Genomic DNA, 18,894 nt, shown 5'->3' with positions numbered 1-18,894 from the left:
AGGCAATGAACAAACATTTATAAATTTATTTTATTTTAATACAGGAATTATAGAAAAACAGTAAAATTTAAAAGAAATGAGTTAAATTTTTCCTTTTTATTTGATAACAGAACTAATATAAAAGTGGATAATATAGTATTTTATAAATTAATAGTCTAGCTGTCCAAGCTATAGATGAATAAAAATAATAATACTATATTTAAACAAATTTTAGAACAAATGTCAGGTGGTATCCCATCACAATTTCCTGTTCAAGAAGATACACAGTTTATTCAAATATTAAAAGAATCTTTAGACTTCTTTGGTATACAAGAAGAACGTCAAAAAGAATTTTTTCTTGTCAACATCAAAACACGTATGATTTTAAATTTTATTTTATTATTATTATAATTGTTTCTCTCTTAGAGATTTTAAATCAATTTCTAATATTTATTCAAATCAATTAAAATTTATATAAACTTCACTTAATGAAAATTTATTTATTTTTAGGCCAAATTCATAATCCTAATTCCTATGTCAGAGATTATTACTTTTTCAAAAGATCACAATACCCTCAATTAGAGCTCATTCAATTGGACCTTGTTGAAGCATTTAATCAATTACAGAGTCAAGAACTAATTCACAAATTTATTGAAATAGGAAAAGTGCTTTTAACTTGGGCCATTTTAAAAAATGTGGACATGGTAATATTTTTTATTTTATTATTATGTGTTCAAAAATGGTTACAAAACGGATATTTTAACAATTAATACAAATGGAATAATTAGAAACTAAGGTACAAATAAATAAGATATTTCAACTTAGTTAAATCGTCTCTAAAATAATCAACATTTTTTATCGAGTTACATGTAACTAACATTCTACTCTTAATCAGAGCGAATAAACTATAATTTTGCCAATAAATAGCTAAAAAAACAATAGTGAAAGATCTTTTGAGGAATATTTAAAAATATTTGACTAAATTCAGGATACTCAACTAAAAAATTCAGTTACATAAACAGCAAAGATTCATGTATTTTTCTTCTTTTTTCAAGTGAAACAATATCAAAATGACACGTTAGTTTTTTTAGATATACCAGTAGTTTTGTTTCTTTTATATGTATGAACTCACAAAAACCTATTTTGAACACATTCTATTTTATTTATTAATCCAACTTGATGTAGTTTCTGAACTACTGAACTATATTCAAGTATAAAATGTACAAGAATAAAGATAGATCATCAGATCTATCTGGATATAAATATACCCAAATTTTTTACCTTTGTTGCTATTATTAATTCTGAGCTATTTATTTTATAATGAATCTTTATATTTTATTTACACTTTTTTAATGTTAATTGCGAATAAACAGACCTATAAAATTTTAAATCATCTGCAAACATTAAAAAATGACTATATTTAAATATATTTTTAATTCATTTATTTATCCATAGAGAGTTTAAATAAGACTAACTATAAGTGCTCCCTTAATGTACACTAAATGTAATTCTTATATTTAACAAAATTAAATTGCCTAATTTTACTTATTTTCTACATTTAGTCCAATTTAGCATTTATCTAATAACACCATTACATTCTAGTTTTTTTTACTAAAATATACAAGTCCACATTATCAAGCACTTTCTTTATGCCAGTGTATACTGCATCAACCTGTATGCTTTTACCTACTATTAATATAGGATCAAAATAGTTAATTGATTAGTCATTGTTGTTTTCAAAGGACGAAATCAGAGTTGGGCATTATTCGAATAAAAAATTATTCGATTGATTATTTGAATAAAAAATTATTCTTTATTCGTTTATTTTTCATTTGATTATTCTAGATTATTTTTATTCATCATTTTAATCTTTACAGTTATTCATTATTCATTATTCAACGAGTTATTCTACATTTTTTATTCATTATTCGGTTATTCATTATTCATCATAGTCGTGTTTATCTCAAATGATTCGTAGATAATTTAAAATTACAACTTAACTGAACATTGAAACTAATATTTCTTTCTTATTGTTATATTATCTGCTATCGATAATGTCAAAACCAAAAATCATAAATAATTTCTATGAGACTAATCTAAATGGTTTAGCACTCGATATCGACATGTTATTTAACTGCGTTTTACAGCTTTAATAACATTTTTATATTTTAAGTATAAAGTTGTATTAAAATCAAATTTAAATTATGAATTACAAAATAGAAACTAAAAATTAAAATGAATTAATATTTTTGTGACGATTATTGTTATTATTATGTAAATTATTGTTATTGTTGTTATAATTATTTGCTCTGTTATGTATATTATATTTTTATCATAATTTTGTTACACCAAAATTGGATATTATTCACAATTTATTTAACTAATTTATTCAGAATAATCAATTTATTCATAAGTTAAATTATTCAGAATAATTTTTATTTTTTATTCACAACTAAAACTATTTAAAATAAAATATTATTCTTTATTCACAAATTAATTAGTTATTCATACTTTTATTTTTTATTCATTAGTTTGATTTGTTTTTGCCCAACTCTGGACAAAATACATGTTGTCATTTCACATTACTTCATAAAATATTTGTAATGCAGTGTTAATATCAGTGTTATTATATTATAAAAATTAAAAAAATCATAATGGATATATTGATCATAAAGTTGTTCTAATATTAAACAACGCAGCTGAACATCAGCACTAAGGCAGCAACTGAATGATCAACTGTGCCACACTATACCCTATTCTGTCATTACATAATAAACCATAATAATTACTGATAAAATTAACCAGTGTTATATTGTAATTTCATTTCAAATGTATATTTATGAAGTATCCATTTAACTGTCTTTATGTATTATATAGGTAATAATATGACTGAGTTTGTGTATAACAAAAACCAATTATACATTTATTATTATTTCTCCATTTGACAAAACACATTACAGTTATCTAAGTCAATTTCAGCATTAAATACATCTGAACTTAACTAGTTTTCATCTAATACAAAAAAAATCAAATTTGAATAGAGTAATATTATATAATAAAATATTGAACTTGACACGGTACCGTGTTTCCCTCAGCCGCACATCACGTTATCAACCTAAATGAAAGTGTATCGGGATCTGAATCATAAGTGCACGGTGGCCTAGTGGTAAGGTTTGTCTCTACGACGCCTTGGGTCGCGGGTTCTAATCCCGTACTGTGCCTCTTTTTTTCACATGATTTCCGGTACACTTTCTATAACCGGCCGTCAATCCCCGGCGGCCGTGTTAAACTTTGTGTGAAACTAAACTTAATATTTTATTACAGTTATTACACTTATTATTATTATATGTTATTTATATTTAAAGGTAAAAGAGTCATACAGGAGTGTGGGAATTATAGAGGCATAAAGAATATGATCCATACTGTGAAAATTTGGGAAAAGGTAATAGATAAGGGAATAAAAAATGAAACTTAGGTATCTAAAAACCAGTTTGGAATTATACCTGTTAAGTCATCAATGGAGCCATTATTTTGTGTGAAGCAACTAATAGAAAAGTTTAGGGAAAAGAAAAAAAAGCTGTGTATGGTATTTATAGATTTGGAGAAAGCGTATGATAGAGTACCGAAAGAGGTTTTAAAGTGGGCATTAATGAGAATAGGAGTCCCAAAAAGGTACATTAATATAATAGAAGATGTGAAATTACTAGAGAAATATAAAGAGAGGTGCAGTGGTGCATGTTGTTCGCTTACAATATAGTATTGATAGGAGAAAATATGGAAGAAATTAATCAGTGGCTAGAGGTGTAGAGATCAGCTCTTGAAGAAAAAGGTTTAAGAATAAGTAGGAGTAAGACAGAGTATACAGAGTATGAGGCTGAAAGGTAAATTCTATGAGACTGTAATGACACCAACTATGATGAATGGTTCAGAGTATTGTGCAGTTGATAACAAAGTAGAGCAGAGTATGAGTGTAACAGAGATGAGAATGCTTAGATGGATGAGTGGAGTGACTAGAGAAGATAAGGATAAGGAACGAACATATAAAAGAGAGTATAGGTGTAGCGTCAATTGTTGATAAGATAAGAGAAAATAGTGTTGTAAAACAAAAATAAGAAAAGGAAAAGGGGGGGATTTAGGATTGAAATTAATGGGGAAATACGCGGGATCTGACTCTTCACTCGGGCGTATGGATCGAGGGTCTACCGTTGTAAAATAAAGCATGCAGGTTGAGTTCAAATAGTGTTACCTGAATATTTATGTTATCCTTAATGCCGAAGACAGGATTTATGTAATAATAATTTCAACACAAAACAAGTTGATGTCAATAATCAAATGATATAATTATTGTCACTTATTACACAAAAGTGATTCATATAGTAAAAGAAATAGTACATGAAACTTAAATAAAATATTTGTACACACTAATTCAAATATTGTCAATATTATATAAATGATGATACAGAGAAAAAAATGCAGAGTTTACTTATAAAACTGGACGTGTTCGTTCCGGAGTACGATCGAAACGGGCCGTGTCAGACGAGCCCATGGAGTCCTTTGGTGTCCTTCCATAGTCCCCTTCCAGACACGTACATGACAATCGGCCTTACATTTATTTAGATTCTTTGTTGCTATTTTGCTGACATTGTAGAAGGATTTTATAAAACTACGGGGTTGTACATGTTGGGAAAGAACGGATGTGTGTGAGTTGTGTGTGTATCTGCAGTCAGTGATAGAAAGTGTTGATTGTGTTTTGTAATTTATTGGTGTGTGGGTAGAAGATGAAAGAATAACAGAAAAACATTTTGTTCGGTTGTGTGAAGGGCCTATTACAACAATAGACTTAGGTGGTTTGGTCATATTATGAGGAGAGAAGAATCGGAAGCTGTAAGAACAGTTATAGAAATGTATGTTGAAGGAAGAAGAGGTAAAGGAAGACTAAAAATGAGATGGAGAGATGCTATTGAATGCGATATGAGAACAGCTGATTTGAGCGTAGATGATGTGGGAGATCGTGTCAAGTTGAAGTTTAGGATAAGGGTGGCCGACCTCAAGTAGTTGGAATTAAGGCGAGGAAAAAGAAGAACACACTTATTATCAATATTAACATTATTATTAATTAATTTACAATTATTACATGGACAACACTAACCAAAATTAAAAAGCATATGGCTATTAGTTTTTAAAACAGATTATTAGTATACCATTAAAATATTTTATGAATGAATTTAATTACTATCAGCATATTTTTGTTGGAGAATGTCTCTAAACGTTTTCATTTTAATTTGCTGATATTGTATTTATTCAGACAATTTTCTGCTTATTTTTGATCAGATTTTGGATTTACATTTAAATAATGTTATAGGATCCTGATGCATAGTCAAAGTTTTATTAATGATGGTTGATCATTGTCGAGCTTTGCCAATTCTTTTGGTTTGATTATTATTTAAATTCAAAGCTAGATCAGTTAGCAGTTTATTTGCAACAAATAAAGGGATATTTTTAAGTAATTAGTTATTATACTCTCTTTAGGTCATTCTTCAATATTGATAATGATTACATTTTTGTTTTTAACTAAACTCTTCTATGTTTCATTAAATACTTCATCTGACGATAATGAGTACATTACTTGTGGAATCGAGTAAATTAATTTTATTATCTAAACAACCTATTTTTTTTTTTTTTTTAATTGAAATTTTCTTCTCTTAAATTATTAATAACTATTAAGTGTGTTACTAAGACTGTTAATTTTACACTTGTTGTTAATTAATTTATTATTTATAAATTTATGCTTTTCATTTTGAGAGTCATCCATTGGTTATAGTTTCTTCATTATATCAATTAGAGTTATGGTATTATTAATTTAAGAAAATGATAGAATTTTTTGATATGAGTGATTTTGTAGTGTTTGATATTATTCATTAAACTGATGTGTTCGAACAGTAATAGGTATGAATGTGTTATCTTAACGACAGTTATAACTTCTGATATTATCATTATTGATACCTTTATAATTAAATACTGTGAATTTTAGGTTGTACAGCGTGTAGTATTTTTGCATGAAGAATTAATTAAACTTCCATCATTTCCTAGAAAAGCATTGGACGCTGATTTGGATTTGTACAAAGGAGGGAGTATGGGAAAAGTTAGTGAAATAAAAACACTTATATTAAAATTGTTTTATTTATATTAATATGATACATAGGAGCTTTTGGGACTTGATTTGCTGCATAAATTTATGTGGGTTCGCTTGATAGCAAGAATGTTTGAAGCCATGGCTGGTAATTTTGCTTATTCAGGTGATATTCACTTGTTTTTAAATGTGTTAAATGGTGCAGTAACTTTGCATTGTGAAGATTCTTGTATTCTTCGCTATGTAATGGCTACATACATAAATGCTGCAAGAAATTTTAAGAATATATTTTCTAGTAACGGGTAAAAAGATAAACAATTTATAAAAATCTTCCATTCATTTTATTAAGATTTTAACAATTTTTCTAGATATTTACTTATCATTCCTACATTACTTCAACTCTATGCCAGCCACCATACGAACAAAATTGTTACCAGATCCATTGAATACACTATTAAACAATTTTATCTTATGAATCGTAAGCCTTTTATATTGCAAATGTTTGGCAGTGCTTCTAGTATACTAGATTTGGATGATGCAACTAATACAGAAAACTCCAATAAGGTATTACTTAATGATTAGGGTGATTTAAGTATAAATGATTTTTGTTGAGAATATTGCACTTGAAATTCAGTAGTTAAGAAGTTGTTTCAACTAAAAAAAAGTTATTTAAAATATTTATAGATACATACATCCATGTCTTAAGTTTTATGAAAGTGTTACGAGTTTCAAACTCTTGCTTGTTTTAAGTAAACAATCGCTATCAATAATAAAAACAAATAATAACCTTATTGACATTATCAGTTTTCAACCGATTAACAATATAAAATCAAACGGGAAAATAAGCTGAGCTAACGTTATAGTTTAGGGATGGTAAAAATTGAGGCAATTTGATATTAAATAATATTGATATTTTATCAAAATGTTACCAATAACGAGATATTGAATTCGGTTTAATATTGATTAATCAATATATTGACTAAAAATATCATTATATATAAAATAAATTAGAAGTTGAATCAAATTTTAAATAATTATTTTAATTGTGTATCACTAAACACCATTATAAGATTTAAGTTTGAATAAATTTAAAATAATATTATTTTAATGAACACATACACCTTCATAATTTTGAATAATAATAGTAATAAATTATTTACTAAAATAAAATTGTAATTCTAATATTTAATTTTTATAATGATTAATAAAACCAATTTTTGTCATTCATGACAAAAAATTATTTGTTGAAAAAATACTCCAAAGAATAATGCATTGAGTTTAAAATTTCAGAATAAAACTGAAGACTTTGATATATCTGTAAATAACACAACTATCACTAATAGTAGGTTTATAATCTATGTAATTAAAGTCTTATTTCTAAAAAAAAAAAATCAATTATTCATGAAAGCTATTAATAACATTTAAAAAATATTTTTTTGTATTTCTAAAATCTTTTTTTCTATTTGTAATCATGTAATATGTACAAAAGTATGCGGTTTTAATTATTTGAATCCCAATTTCTCTGTGTCTTTAAGAAAAAGACAAAAGTATTATTTCTGTTATAAAGAAAAATTAATTGTAAAATTATCCATTTTAAATTTAGTCACTTAATTAATATCTTTTACTAATCTAATATTGATAGATGATATATCATAGGTTAAAAAAATCATCTTGTTTAACATTCAATTTGCTTAAAAATATTTTATTATACCAAACCCAATCCTAATATTGATTAAAATGTTAAAAACTATAAAATAGTGATCTTTAATGTTTAGTTAAATATTTTGTTAAAGGTTGAAGCAAATTATTTTTTCAAACTAATTTTGAGTCTTGAAACTCCATCACCTGACCCTATTCATATAAGTGAATTAATTAAAGAGGAAAAACCCCTGCAAGCAGTTGATTTTTGTTATCAAGATGAAGATGATACTATTACAGTTCAAGACTGCACTTCATTATGTGTTATGGTTATAGCTTTTTCACCTGAAACTTTGCGATCATACCAAATGCTGGTAAAACTTATATCATATTTATTATTTTGTACAAAAAATCTATATTTATATAAAAGACTTTTCTGAAATCAATGTAATTTTGTATGAAATAGAGCACTGATACTGATTTTTTAGTTTAATATATATTCTCAGTTTTTCATAGTTTTCACCTTAATGCTCTTTAAAAAAAAGTTATGAAACACTATAATGTTGTTTCCTGTAGACTTTTCTTACAAGTTATCACTTGATTTATTTTTTTGGAATATGTATTTTTAGTTAATATTAGAAGCTATTTTACCATGTTACCTTAATCACATACAACAGCCCAAGTACAGAGAAATTGAACGTGATGTAATTAATCAGTTGATAACTTCTATAAAAACATTGATAAACAATAGTGAAGCATTGTCTAAGTATGTTTTCAAATAAGTAGACTAATAATCCATAAGGACAGAAATATTCTTTATACTTATATTTTAGGCATTACAATGGGCCACAAAAATCCAGTCCAGATCCCAAGGATTCAAGTCAGCGTAATTGTAGCAAAGGGTTATGCTCTCCGACTGGTGGAGTTGGTGAAACTAAAGATATGGAAACAAACTCAAAAATGTTTAGTGAAAGAAAATCTCATAAAACCTTGTTAGAAAGAGACCAGTTAGATTGTGAGATTCAGCTAGAAGAGAAGTGTGCTGTAAGATACAATTGTTTTAATTGTTATTTTTTCTCTGATCAATTTACATTTTATTGTATCTATATAGGCTTTACGTAATGAATTTCGACGGACTAGAGATGTATTGTTATCAGTTGTTACAGATTTTGTGGTTATATGTCATGCTCGTCTTATAGAACTTAGTAGAAAATATCCACAAGAAGGGAAACCATTTGAAATTTTAGATACTCGCATGCATATTGTAAGTGTTTTCTATTAGTATTAGTTGCTTTAATTAATATGTTATTATGTTGGAGTGATTTAATAATTATTTGTTATAAATATTTTTATTTTTATTTTAGAGACTAGGTGAAGTAGCTCACAGCCTTTTAAAAGTATCTCCATATGATCCAGAAACAATGTCATGTAAAGGGCTGTTAAAATATATGACTAATATTTTACCAATAGTAGATTGGGCAGCTGAACCTTTACGGCCTACACTATTGGGTATTCTTCGTAGACTTGATAGAACATTCAATAAAATATATAAAAAACCATCAATAAGAGTTAGTTGCTAATCATTTTTTTTTTTTTTTTTTTTTTAAGATTTATACTTTATTAATTTCTTTATGTCATTTTAGAGATATACAGACTGGTATGCTGCAGGAGAACTAATTAAAGGAATATATGATACTCTATCAGAACATCCATTCATTGTACACATACCACATTTCAAAACTTTAGTTTCTACGTGCCAAGTATAAAATTATAAAATCGTAAAAGTGTATTTTCATTGGCATACTTTTATATATTTACAGGGTATAATTGTTGGTGAGTATGGTAGTACAACCAGTACTGGAACTGATAACTTTCAGCAAGCTGCTATTCCTATAGAAACTCCTCCTCCACACTTCTGTGCTATTGTTATAAGATTACTGGCTCTTCATATATTAGCTATTGGGGTTAGCATTTAATATTTTATTTAAGAACCAGTGTGTTTTATAATAAAATAAAATATATTTTATGTAAATACTCAATAAATTTTTAGGAAAATTATACATTAGAACAATCTGTTGGAGGTATGAACAATATAATGTCTTCACAAGTAAAGACTGAAAGTTTTCTCATGAACTTATTTTTACCACTTTGTTTTAGAGTTGGGGTTGGCAAGAAAGGTATTAAGTTATTATGTAATTTCATTCATATTTTTTCAAGTAAGTTATTTTTTATTTTTTTTAGATATGCATAATATGAGATCTTGTGACATAAAATTCATGTTGTCAGTTATATTAAATTCAATGAGTCCACCTGTTAAGACCACTTGTTTGACATTTGTTCAATTAACCAATATTAAACAATCGTCTGACTTACGTACCAACTCTTTTACATTTAACAGAGACTCAAAAACTTCACCAACAGTATCAAAATCTTTTTTCAAAGTTTTATTTTTAGGTTTTTAATTTAATTTTTATTAAAAAAATATTTTATATAATTAAAATTATGAATGATGTTTTTTGTCAATTTTATTTTATATAGCTTTAAAAATAATGCTTGTGTGCTTTGAAACTGAACTTGCATTGCAGTATCAACGTATAGCACATACTGTAAAAGAACTCATGAATGTTCAGGATGCAAGGGCATCATTGTGGTCTTTTGTTGAATTTATTATTGTCAACAGATCACCATTATTTATTTTACTTCAACCTTTCATCTTGCAACGAGTAAGATATATTTAAAATTTTTAATCAATATTATTATCATTATTATTCTATAGATCTTTAACGTCCTCTGATAAGCTATGCTTAGGTTAGAGATGATAGCAAAATGTACATACCCCAGTGCAACCCGGTACCTACACAAAAGCAAACTTTTCTTTCTTTCTGTGCATATAATGCACAGATGTATCTTTTTATTTATTACTTATCCAAACCTTCTTTGAGAAGATTTACTTAAAAAAATATTAAAAACACACTTTTGTCGAATCAACTTTTAGATATTTTAAGCCACAGAGTTATCTAATTAAATTATTACAAATATTTTTCAGTTGGCAAATCATAGTATGTTTGAATATTTTTTTACTATTTTAGCTTCGATGCGAAGCTGAGAAGGTATTAATTTTACTATGATGTGTTTATTTTTTTTTATATTTTTTTTTTTGTGTCTGTTACCACTTTTTCTCGGGTCTCACCGAACGGATTTCTTTCAACAATACGTCAAAAGATCACAAATCGTATCTAGTCGAAGACATTACCCTTAAAAATTGAAAAAATTTCCCTCGTTCCACGTAAATGGGGGAAATCCCCAAAAAAATTACAAATTTAAAAATCGCTAATTTTCGAAATTTTTTCAATTTTTTTTACTTAAAACTGTCATAGCTTTTTCAAAATTGAACAAATCAATATAATTTTTTTAAGTGTTCCAGAAATACTGACATTTTTATATATACCTTAAATTAAAGCTTATGTAATATACTTTATTATGGAAAAAAAAATTTCGGACTTTATTTTGTCTTCATGGTGAAAATAGCTACCGTATGCTATTTTTATGTTGAAATTCTCGATCTTATATTTTACATTTTTAATTTTAAAATGCTTTAACTTTTTGAAAAATATATGAATCAATACAATATTTTTATGAGAAATAATATTTATATTCCTTTTTCATACGATTTACTTTTTTTTTAAATCGCACCATTTCCTTTATAGGGGGGTTCAAATCTTTAAAATGCATGGTAACAACAGACATCAATGTTAATAAAAAAAATTTTAATTCAAAAATTAAATTTCAGAATATAAAAAAATTCTTTTTTATATTCTTAACTTTATAATGCTATACATTTTTGAAAAATTTATAGATCATTATATTTTTTTTGAGATAAGTACTATTTATATTTATATATTATTAATATATATATTCATTTATTCATATATTACACTTCTAAATCATAAAACTTGAGAAATAATATTTTTTAATAATCCCTTTTTCATTCTACATACTTTATCTTAATTAGGATATTAATAATGAACTAGCAGATCATGTAGCTTTTGGAATAATCCATTATTTTTTTAAATTAAACACTATCTACAGATTTGCTTCAAAGCGTTTTTTATGATAGTGATTTTAATCACTGTCAGATATCATCTATGCTGGATCCAACTATGCCACGACCCCACTGTGCTGGGTTTTTTTAAAATTATTACTTTCCCAAATATGATGTGATGAGCAATGGTATAACTATAATATTATTTATGGGGGACATAAAATAAAAACTTCCTCTAAACAAAATAAAATTGTATTTTTCTTTAATTTTTTTGCAATTTATCAATGAATAATATTTTCCAACTACAAAATTGTTCAACATTTTTTCTTAAAAATGTGTTGAAATAAAATAGATGTAGTTATAACATACTAGCTTAATATAATTTTTTAGTTTTCAATTAATATTTTCTAACTTGCCCATAAATGTATTTTTTTATTTAAAATATATTTTAGTAATTATTCCATGTATACTTCAAAGGTGTCAGGGTTCTCTTGTCATTTTGTCAATTTCCTTAACAATATCCCATAAACAGTGGCAGTATAGCTACTTTTTATAATTTTATCAGCATGTTTAATCAATTATTGGGTGAATTTCTTTTTTTTTTTTTTGTAGCCGTTTTATGAAATTATAAACAAAACAAATTTTTCCTGGTTGCACCAATACTAATGTTTCTCTTCTTCCTTCCCTAAAATGACTGAATTCAATAATTTTGAAGTGCAATTATGAAAATATGTTTAAAGTTTTACTGAAAAAACTTGGATAGTATAATAAACAAATTTAATGAATATGATTCTTTACTTAATAATTTTATAATAATAGCGAGTGATTTTAACCACCCACTAATATATCAATAATAGTTTTTATATTTCAACAGTGTTAGTTTATTTTACCTGATCTATATACATTGGTTAGTTTAAAACTTAACATTGCAATGAAATTTTATATGCACTATTTATGAATGAAAATTTATCCACTTTTAAACTTCATGCAATATACTATAGCGTCATTCAATTTTTTTTTAGTTAAGCTGGCTTTATTTTTATTAGTATACTATATTCAAATTAAACTTAATCATTTGTTAATTTATGTAATCTATCTCAATATGTCTGTTTTTAGTTAGGATTTATTTCTGTTTCTGAACTCGAAGTAAACTCTCAAAATTTAGTTAAAGAAAAACTTTCTGAATACACAGCTATCACTCCTCAATGTCGAAGTTCTTTGCTTGTTGAACTTATGAATGAAATGACAGAAATTAAGCAGGAATTAGATGATAGACTAAGTAAGCTTTTCAATTATATAAATTAAATCATATTTATATTATTAATAAATTTGATATTTTTAAGTAGATGAACAAAGATCAAGGACTAATAATGGAATACGTAATTCATGTGAGACTCAACATAGACCATCTGTTATAAATTTATTACCAGGTTCTTCCAATCCCACTTACAGTGTATGTGCTATTTCTCATAGAGAATCTATATCCAGTGTACGAAGTAATTTCAGTGGTCAAGACAAATCATTAAATAGTATTATTCAAAAAGGTAAATCGATTTTATAGAAATATGAATGTTAATAATTATTATAAATTCATATTTATAGAATCTAAAAATTCTGATGGAGATCCAACAGAATTTGGAATCAAACCTGAAACTCGTTTACAACGTACTCGAGCTCAGAGTCGAAAAACTTTCCGATTTCGGAAAAATAACATGAAGGTTAGTTTGAAAATATATTACTATAAATAGGAATAAACTATTATTTTTTTTATATATCTATAATAACTAAACTGATTAGTTGATAAAAATTTTTAAACAATTATTTCAGAATAATTTTATGTTTGAACGGGAGGATTGTGGCTTGTAAATACCTTATGGTAAAAATAGGTATGATCCGCTCTTTATCCCTAGTCTATATTTTATAATGGTATTGACTTCCAAAACAATAGCTAATCAATGACCAATAAGTCATTTTTTTTATTAGATCATCATCTTAAATTTAATCTAATTTAATATTGTTGCTAATAAACAAAAAAAATAAGTTAATGACTTTATAAGGCAAAAAAATGGATGGACCTAAAAACTAATTTGATATATCACTACTATAGATCATTTATACATATTTTGATCTGTTGCTTTTTAGTTTTTTAAATCACTTCAAGCTTTTTTTTTTATTGTTATAAACCATATATTTTTTATACATTAATTTGATTCCAGAATTATTTGATTATAATAGTGATGTTAATATTTTAAAATTCAGGTTATACACCATGGTTTGAAATCACCTCAACAAACCAGAGAAGACAATACAATGAATACTGAAAATAAAGAATTTAACAAAATATCTAATGTAACAGATGATAGGTTATTAATAACAAAACCAGAAATGATATGGGAAGAAGATAATCATAGTGCACCATCTAGAACGTCTAGTACTTCAGGCTATCGAGAAAACTGCAGTTTGTTAATGATGCCAATGGGTAGTTCAGATGAAAATAGCTCTTCACCAATCCATCATTGCTTAACAAATAGTAGTTCAACCATTATTCCTATTGAAAGTCCAATTATGTCAAAAGACAACAATGATATTGGCAGTCAACTGACAATTGCTACTTGTGAAGAAGATACACTGATTTAAACTTTATATTTTTCAGTTAAAAATTATTTAAGTAGAATACTTTGTTTTATTGTGATAGGAATAAGTATTTAAGATACCAAATATGATAAAATTACCAATGTACATGCATGGTTTTTATTATGTAGGAATTTTGATGGTGGTTATTGCCCCAAGCCACCCCAAAATACGACCCTGTTGATGCCTATATTCATATAACATTTCCTATAAAAAATTTTTAAATTATTTAAATTGGTAGATTTTCCCTTAAAAATTTTCATCAGTAGGGTGTATGACCTTAAAAATATTTCATATTTAGATTCACATCGTGTAGTAACAAAATTATAGTAATTATTACAATCAAATCAATAGTATTCCAGTAAGTTTTGCGTTAACTCTCCTTACAACTTATTGTTTTAAAATTAAATTATTTAATTGTGATATTCAAATATACCTAGTTTTGTCCTTTAAATGAAAATATTGTTCATAAATGACTTATTTAAAATTAGCAAAGTAAATACTGCATAATGTGCCAAAATATGAAACTGGGTGATTGTTGTGTAAAATAGGAGCCTTTTATCTTACTCATTAGCACTGAATATTCAAAGTAATGTTTGTTTGTAGCATTTATATATCATAATAATAGTAGTCACATGGTACAAATAGAGGGGTGCTTTTACTATTTAGCACTTTTAAAAATTTACATTAACAACCATAACCTTTTTTACTATATGCGAACTATATTACCAATTAACCACCGAGATGTGTTCTCTTGTTGCCTGTAGTATTAAAATAAAAATCACTAAAAACTATTTAGTAAATTTAATATTTTATGTGTATTATTTTACATGTTTTTGATAATTAATAATTAAGTTTATCATGATAGTAAAATATAATTTTTTTTTAACATAAGTTATAAACTTTTAGTAATGTTATTTTTAAATAAGATATTAAAAATTATTAATAATTAATAAAATGTCAACATAACTTAACTTCTAATGATGTTTATAATAGTAGCAAATTACTGTATACAAATTTTGATTTAATTATTACATAAACTTTTTATTATTTGTTGATAAGTGTTAACAAGACTGCCCCAAAGATTAAAACAAAAGCTAGGGTAGAAATCTCGACTCTTCCATCTTTAATGAGTTTTTATTATAATACTAAACATGAAGTATTTTTAATCGAGCCTTTATTTATTTATTAATTATAAAAATTTACAACAGTTTAACTCAGTAGTTTTTATAATTATTAAAATTTCAGCTTTAAAATATTTCTAACATATTAAAGAAATTTTAATATAATAATTAAATTATAAAATATTCAATATTATTTCAAAATTAATAAAATTATTAAACATCGCAATTTTAATTCTGTATTTTATAAAAAAAAAATAATTTTTACAGAAATTCAACAAGTTTTAGCAGTTCAATAATCAGATTCAAAGAATCTAAATTTAGTCTGCCTCGCGTTGAGAAGTTTTTTAAAGAAGCGCCATCTATGTTACGCTGCAAAATCATATATTATTAACGGGTTTTNTATATATATATATATATTCATATAAAATTCTATATTTAGAATAAATCACTTACAATTAAAAAAAAATAAAAGTTTTGTAGTAATTATTTTTTTTTTAATATTGAGCCGATAAAAGAGTTATCAATTTAGTATATGTTCACCTCTAGTTGGTAATACTGGATATGGTGCAATACCCATTTGTACCGTTGTTATCAGCTGCTGTTGCTGTTGTCTGTACATTTTAACGTTTCTGTGGTTTTTAAATATGTGAGTGTTCTCTCTAACCTACAAGCTCATGCATTGCTCTACGTACTTCTACACACCGTAGATAGTTAATATGTATGCTCATACAATATGAATACTCTACTATTCATAATTGTGCTCTCAAACAAAACCACATTGTTGCTATGAACAATGTAGACACTATTCTACAGTTTTAATGCACTGCTGTCTTATGCAGAGGATTCAATGAAATGGAGAATATCAGCTCAGATAACCAAGTCAATGCACAGCTCATGTGATTTATGAAGGAGGCAGATCAGCTATAGCATCATTCAATACCCAAACACCAGAGAGAGTATTTGTTGTATCCCTTAGCTCATAAGGCCACAACATCATTTAAATATAATACTTAATCATTTAAAGGTTATGTACTTTATTTTAGGTTAAGTATTATCGGTCCACATGATCCTTATAAGCTATTGACGCCAACCGTTTATTTAGGAGTGTCATTGCGCAACAAATATTTTTAATAAAAATTAAAGTACCTTTAAACTCTTTTTCAAACTATAAAATATTGAGAGTAAAAAGAGAGAGAATATTGAGAGTAGAGAGTAAAATGTAAAGTAATTAACTTCAACCCCAATACGGCACGGGATGGATTTGGTTGATAGAGTCCAAATTTCACAGTACAGGTTTTTTATATTAAGAAAAATATAGGAGTGGGGTGAAAAGAATCTTACTCTGTAGTTAGGAGTTGTACGTGAGAAAAATGATTCTTTCTTCTATTATACTTCCACTAAATTATATCTTAAGTTAATAATTATAATTCTTTATAATGTAGTGGAGATTAATTTTTCGATTTTNTATATATATATATATATTCATATAAAATTCTATATTTAGAATAAATCACTTACAATTAAAAAAAAATAAAAGTTTTGTAGTAATTATTTTTTTTTTAATATTGAGCCGATAAAAGAGTTATCAATTTAGTATATGTTCACCCCTAGTTGGTAATACTGGATATGGTGCAATACCCATTTGTACCGTTGTTATCAGCTGCTGTTGCTGTTGTCTGTACATTTTAACGTTTCTGTGGTTTTTAAATATGTGAGTGTTCTCTCTAACCTACAAGCTCATGCATTGCTCTACGTACTTCTACACACCGTAGATAGTTAATATGTATGCTCATACAATATGAATACTCTACTATTCATAATTGTGCTCTCAAACAAAACCACATTGTTGCTATGAACAATGTAGACACTATTCTATAGTTTTAATGCACTGCTGTCTTATGCAGAGGATTCAATGAAATGGAGAATATCAGCTCAGATAACAAAGTCAATGCACAGCTCATGTGATTTATGAAGGAGGCAGATCAGCTATAGCATCATTCAATACCCAAACACCAGAGAGAGTATTTGTTGTATCCCTTAGCTCATAAGGCCACAACATCATTTAAATATAATACTTAATCATTTAAAGGTTATGTACTTTATTTTAGGTTAAGTATTATCGGTCCACATGATCCTTATAAGCTATTGACGCCAACCGTTTATTTAGGAGTGTCATTGCGCAACAAATATTTTTAATAAAAATTAAAGTACCTTTAAACTCTTTTTCAAACTATAAAATATTGAGAGTAAAAAGAGAGAGAATATTGAGAGTAGAGAGTAAAATGTAAAGTAATTAACTTCAACCCCAATACGGCACGGGATGGATTTGGTTGATAGAGTCCAAATTTCACAGTACAGGTTTTTTATATTAAGAAAAATATAGGAGTGGGGTGAAAAGAATCTTACTCTGTAGTTAGGAGTTGTACGTGAGAAAAATGATTCTTTCTTCTATTATACTTCCACTAAATTATATCTTAAGTTAATAATTATAATTCTTTATAATGTAGTGGAGATTAATTTTTCGATTTTTCAAAAGCCATTATGGCCCATTATCACAACACATACTGGTGTCCATCTATCCTTTTTCTCTGATACTGTTCACCAATCGTCGCTGAGTACTGTATACTAAACATCAAATTATGAAAAAAAATTATACGAACAAATTGTTTAACATTCTTTTTCCTATTGCATCAACAAACTAAAAATAAATTTCCACTAAATAAAAATTAGGTTTTTTAGCCTTTAATACTGTTATTATTTTTTACAAGACAATTTGTAGATAAGTTTGAAGATTCATGAGGATGGAACCCAACCGTTGGGTACAAGGACCAACGCCTTCAAAATTAATGTTTATAAACTAACGGATTTCTTTAATGTCATCACTAAAAATCATTAAAAAAATAGCTTACCCGCATTTTTAAATATGGAATAATTTTTTTAACTGTTAAATTTTTGTAAAAAATAATTCTGGAACCTCTCAAAAAAAAATCATATTTTAAATAGTATCATTCTTTGATCAGATTCAAGCTGTTTGAAAAAAATGTCAAATTTATAATGAAGAAAAAATATTTGCTGAGCTTTAATGATCGCTCACACCTAAATAGAGACTCAAAATTACATTGTTGACTTACCAGGCATAATACCAAATTGGTTTTTAGATACCTAAGTTTCATTTTTTATTCTCTTATCTATTACCTTTTCAAAATTTTCACAGTATAGCTCAAAATCTTTATGCCTCTATAATTACCACCACTCCAATCACGTTCTCTTATACTTAGTTACAAGCATACTTAGTTCAGTGAATAACATGTTTGTCCTTGGGTATATTAGTACCAGGGTTTAATTCTGCT

The 18,894-nt window shown here is 26.5% G+C and overlaps 1 protein-coding gene across 7 annotated transcripts in view; it reads left to right on the top strand.

Annotated features, from left to right (window-relative positions):
* Positions 1–15,401, top strand: part of LOC126898355 (protein unc-80 homolog) — a 64,342-nt gene extending 48,941 nt beyond the window's left edge. For 5 of the 7 annotated variants that reach the window (XM_050672312.1, XM_050672311.1, XM_050672309.1 and 2 more), the window contains 19 exons: positions 215–355; positions 490–683; positions 6,011–6,121; positions 6,182–6,411; positions 6,478–6,673; positions 7,903–8,121; positions 8,377–8,513; positions 8,581–8,791; positions 8,859–9,011; positions 9,112–9,315; positions 9,391–9,507; positions 9,568–9,711; positions 9,798–9,924; positions 9,989–10,201; positions 10,286–10,470; positions 12,906–13,068; positions 13,133–13,333; positions 13,392–13,507; positions 14,049–15,401. In XM_050672312.1, coding sequence (XP_050528269.1) covers positions 215–355; positions 490–683; positions 6,011–6,121; positions 6,182–6,411; positions 6,478–6,673; positions 7,903–8,121; positions 8,377–8,513; positions 8,581–8,791; positions 8,859–9,011; positions 9,112–9,315; positions 9,391–9,507; positions 9,568–9,711; positions 9,798–9,924; positions 9,989–10,201; positions 10,286–10,470; positions 12,906–13,068; positions 13,133–13,333; positions 13,392–13,507; positions 14,049–14,426 — 3,440 coding nt within the window. In that variant the 3' untranslated portion in view covers positions 14,427–15,401. Of the gene's footprint in view, positions 1–214; positions 356–489; positions 684–6,010; positions 6,122–6,181; positions 6,412–6,477; positions 6,674–7,902; positions 8,122–8,376; positions 8,514–8,580; positions 8,792–8,858; positions 9,012–9,111; positions 9,316–9,390; positions 9,508–9,567; positions 9,712–9,797; positions 9,925–9,988; positions 10,202–10,285; positions 10,471–12,905; positions 13,069–13,132; positions 13,334–13,391; positions 13,508–13,616; positions 13,676–14,048 lie in introns of all 7 variants that reach the window. The other 2 variants (XM_050672313.1, XM_050672308.1) reach the window with 2 other exon arrangements.
* The last annotated feature ends 3,493 nt before the right edge of the window (positions 15,402–18,894 follow it).

The sequence above is a fragment of the Daktulosphaira vitifoliae genome, unplaced genomic scaffold, assembly GCF_025091365.1.
Source record: "Daktulosphaira vitifoliae isolate Bord-2020 unplaced genomic scaffold, ASM2509136v1 Scaffold_2, whole genome shotgun sequence".
NCBI lineage: Eukaryota > Metazoa > Arthropoda > Insecta > Hemiptera > Phylloxeridae > Daktulosphaira > Daktulosphaira vitifoliae.
This window is presented reverse-complemented; position numbering and strand designations above follow the sequence as displayed.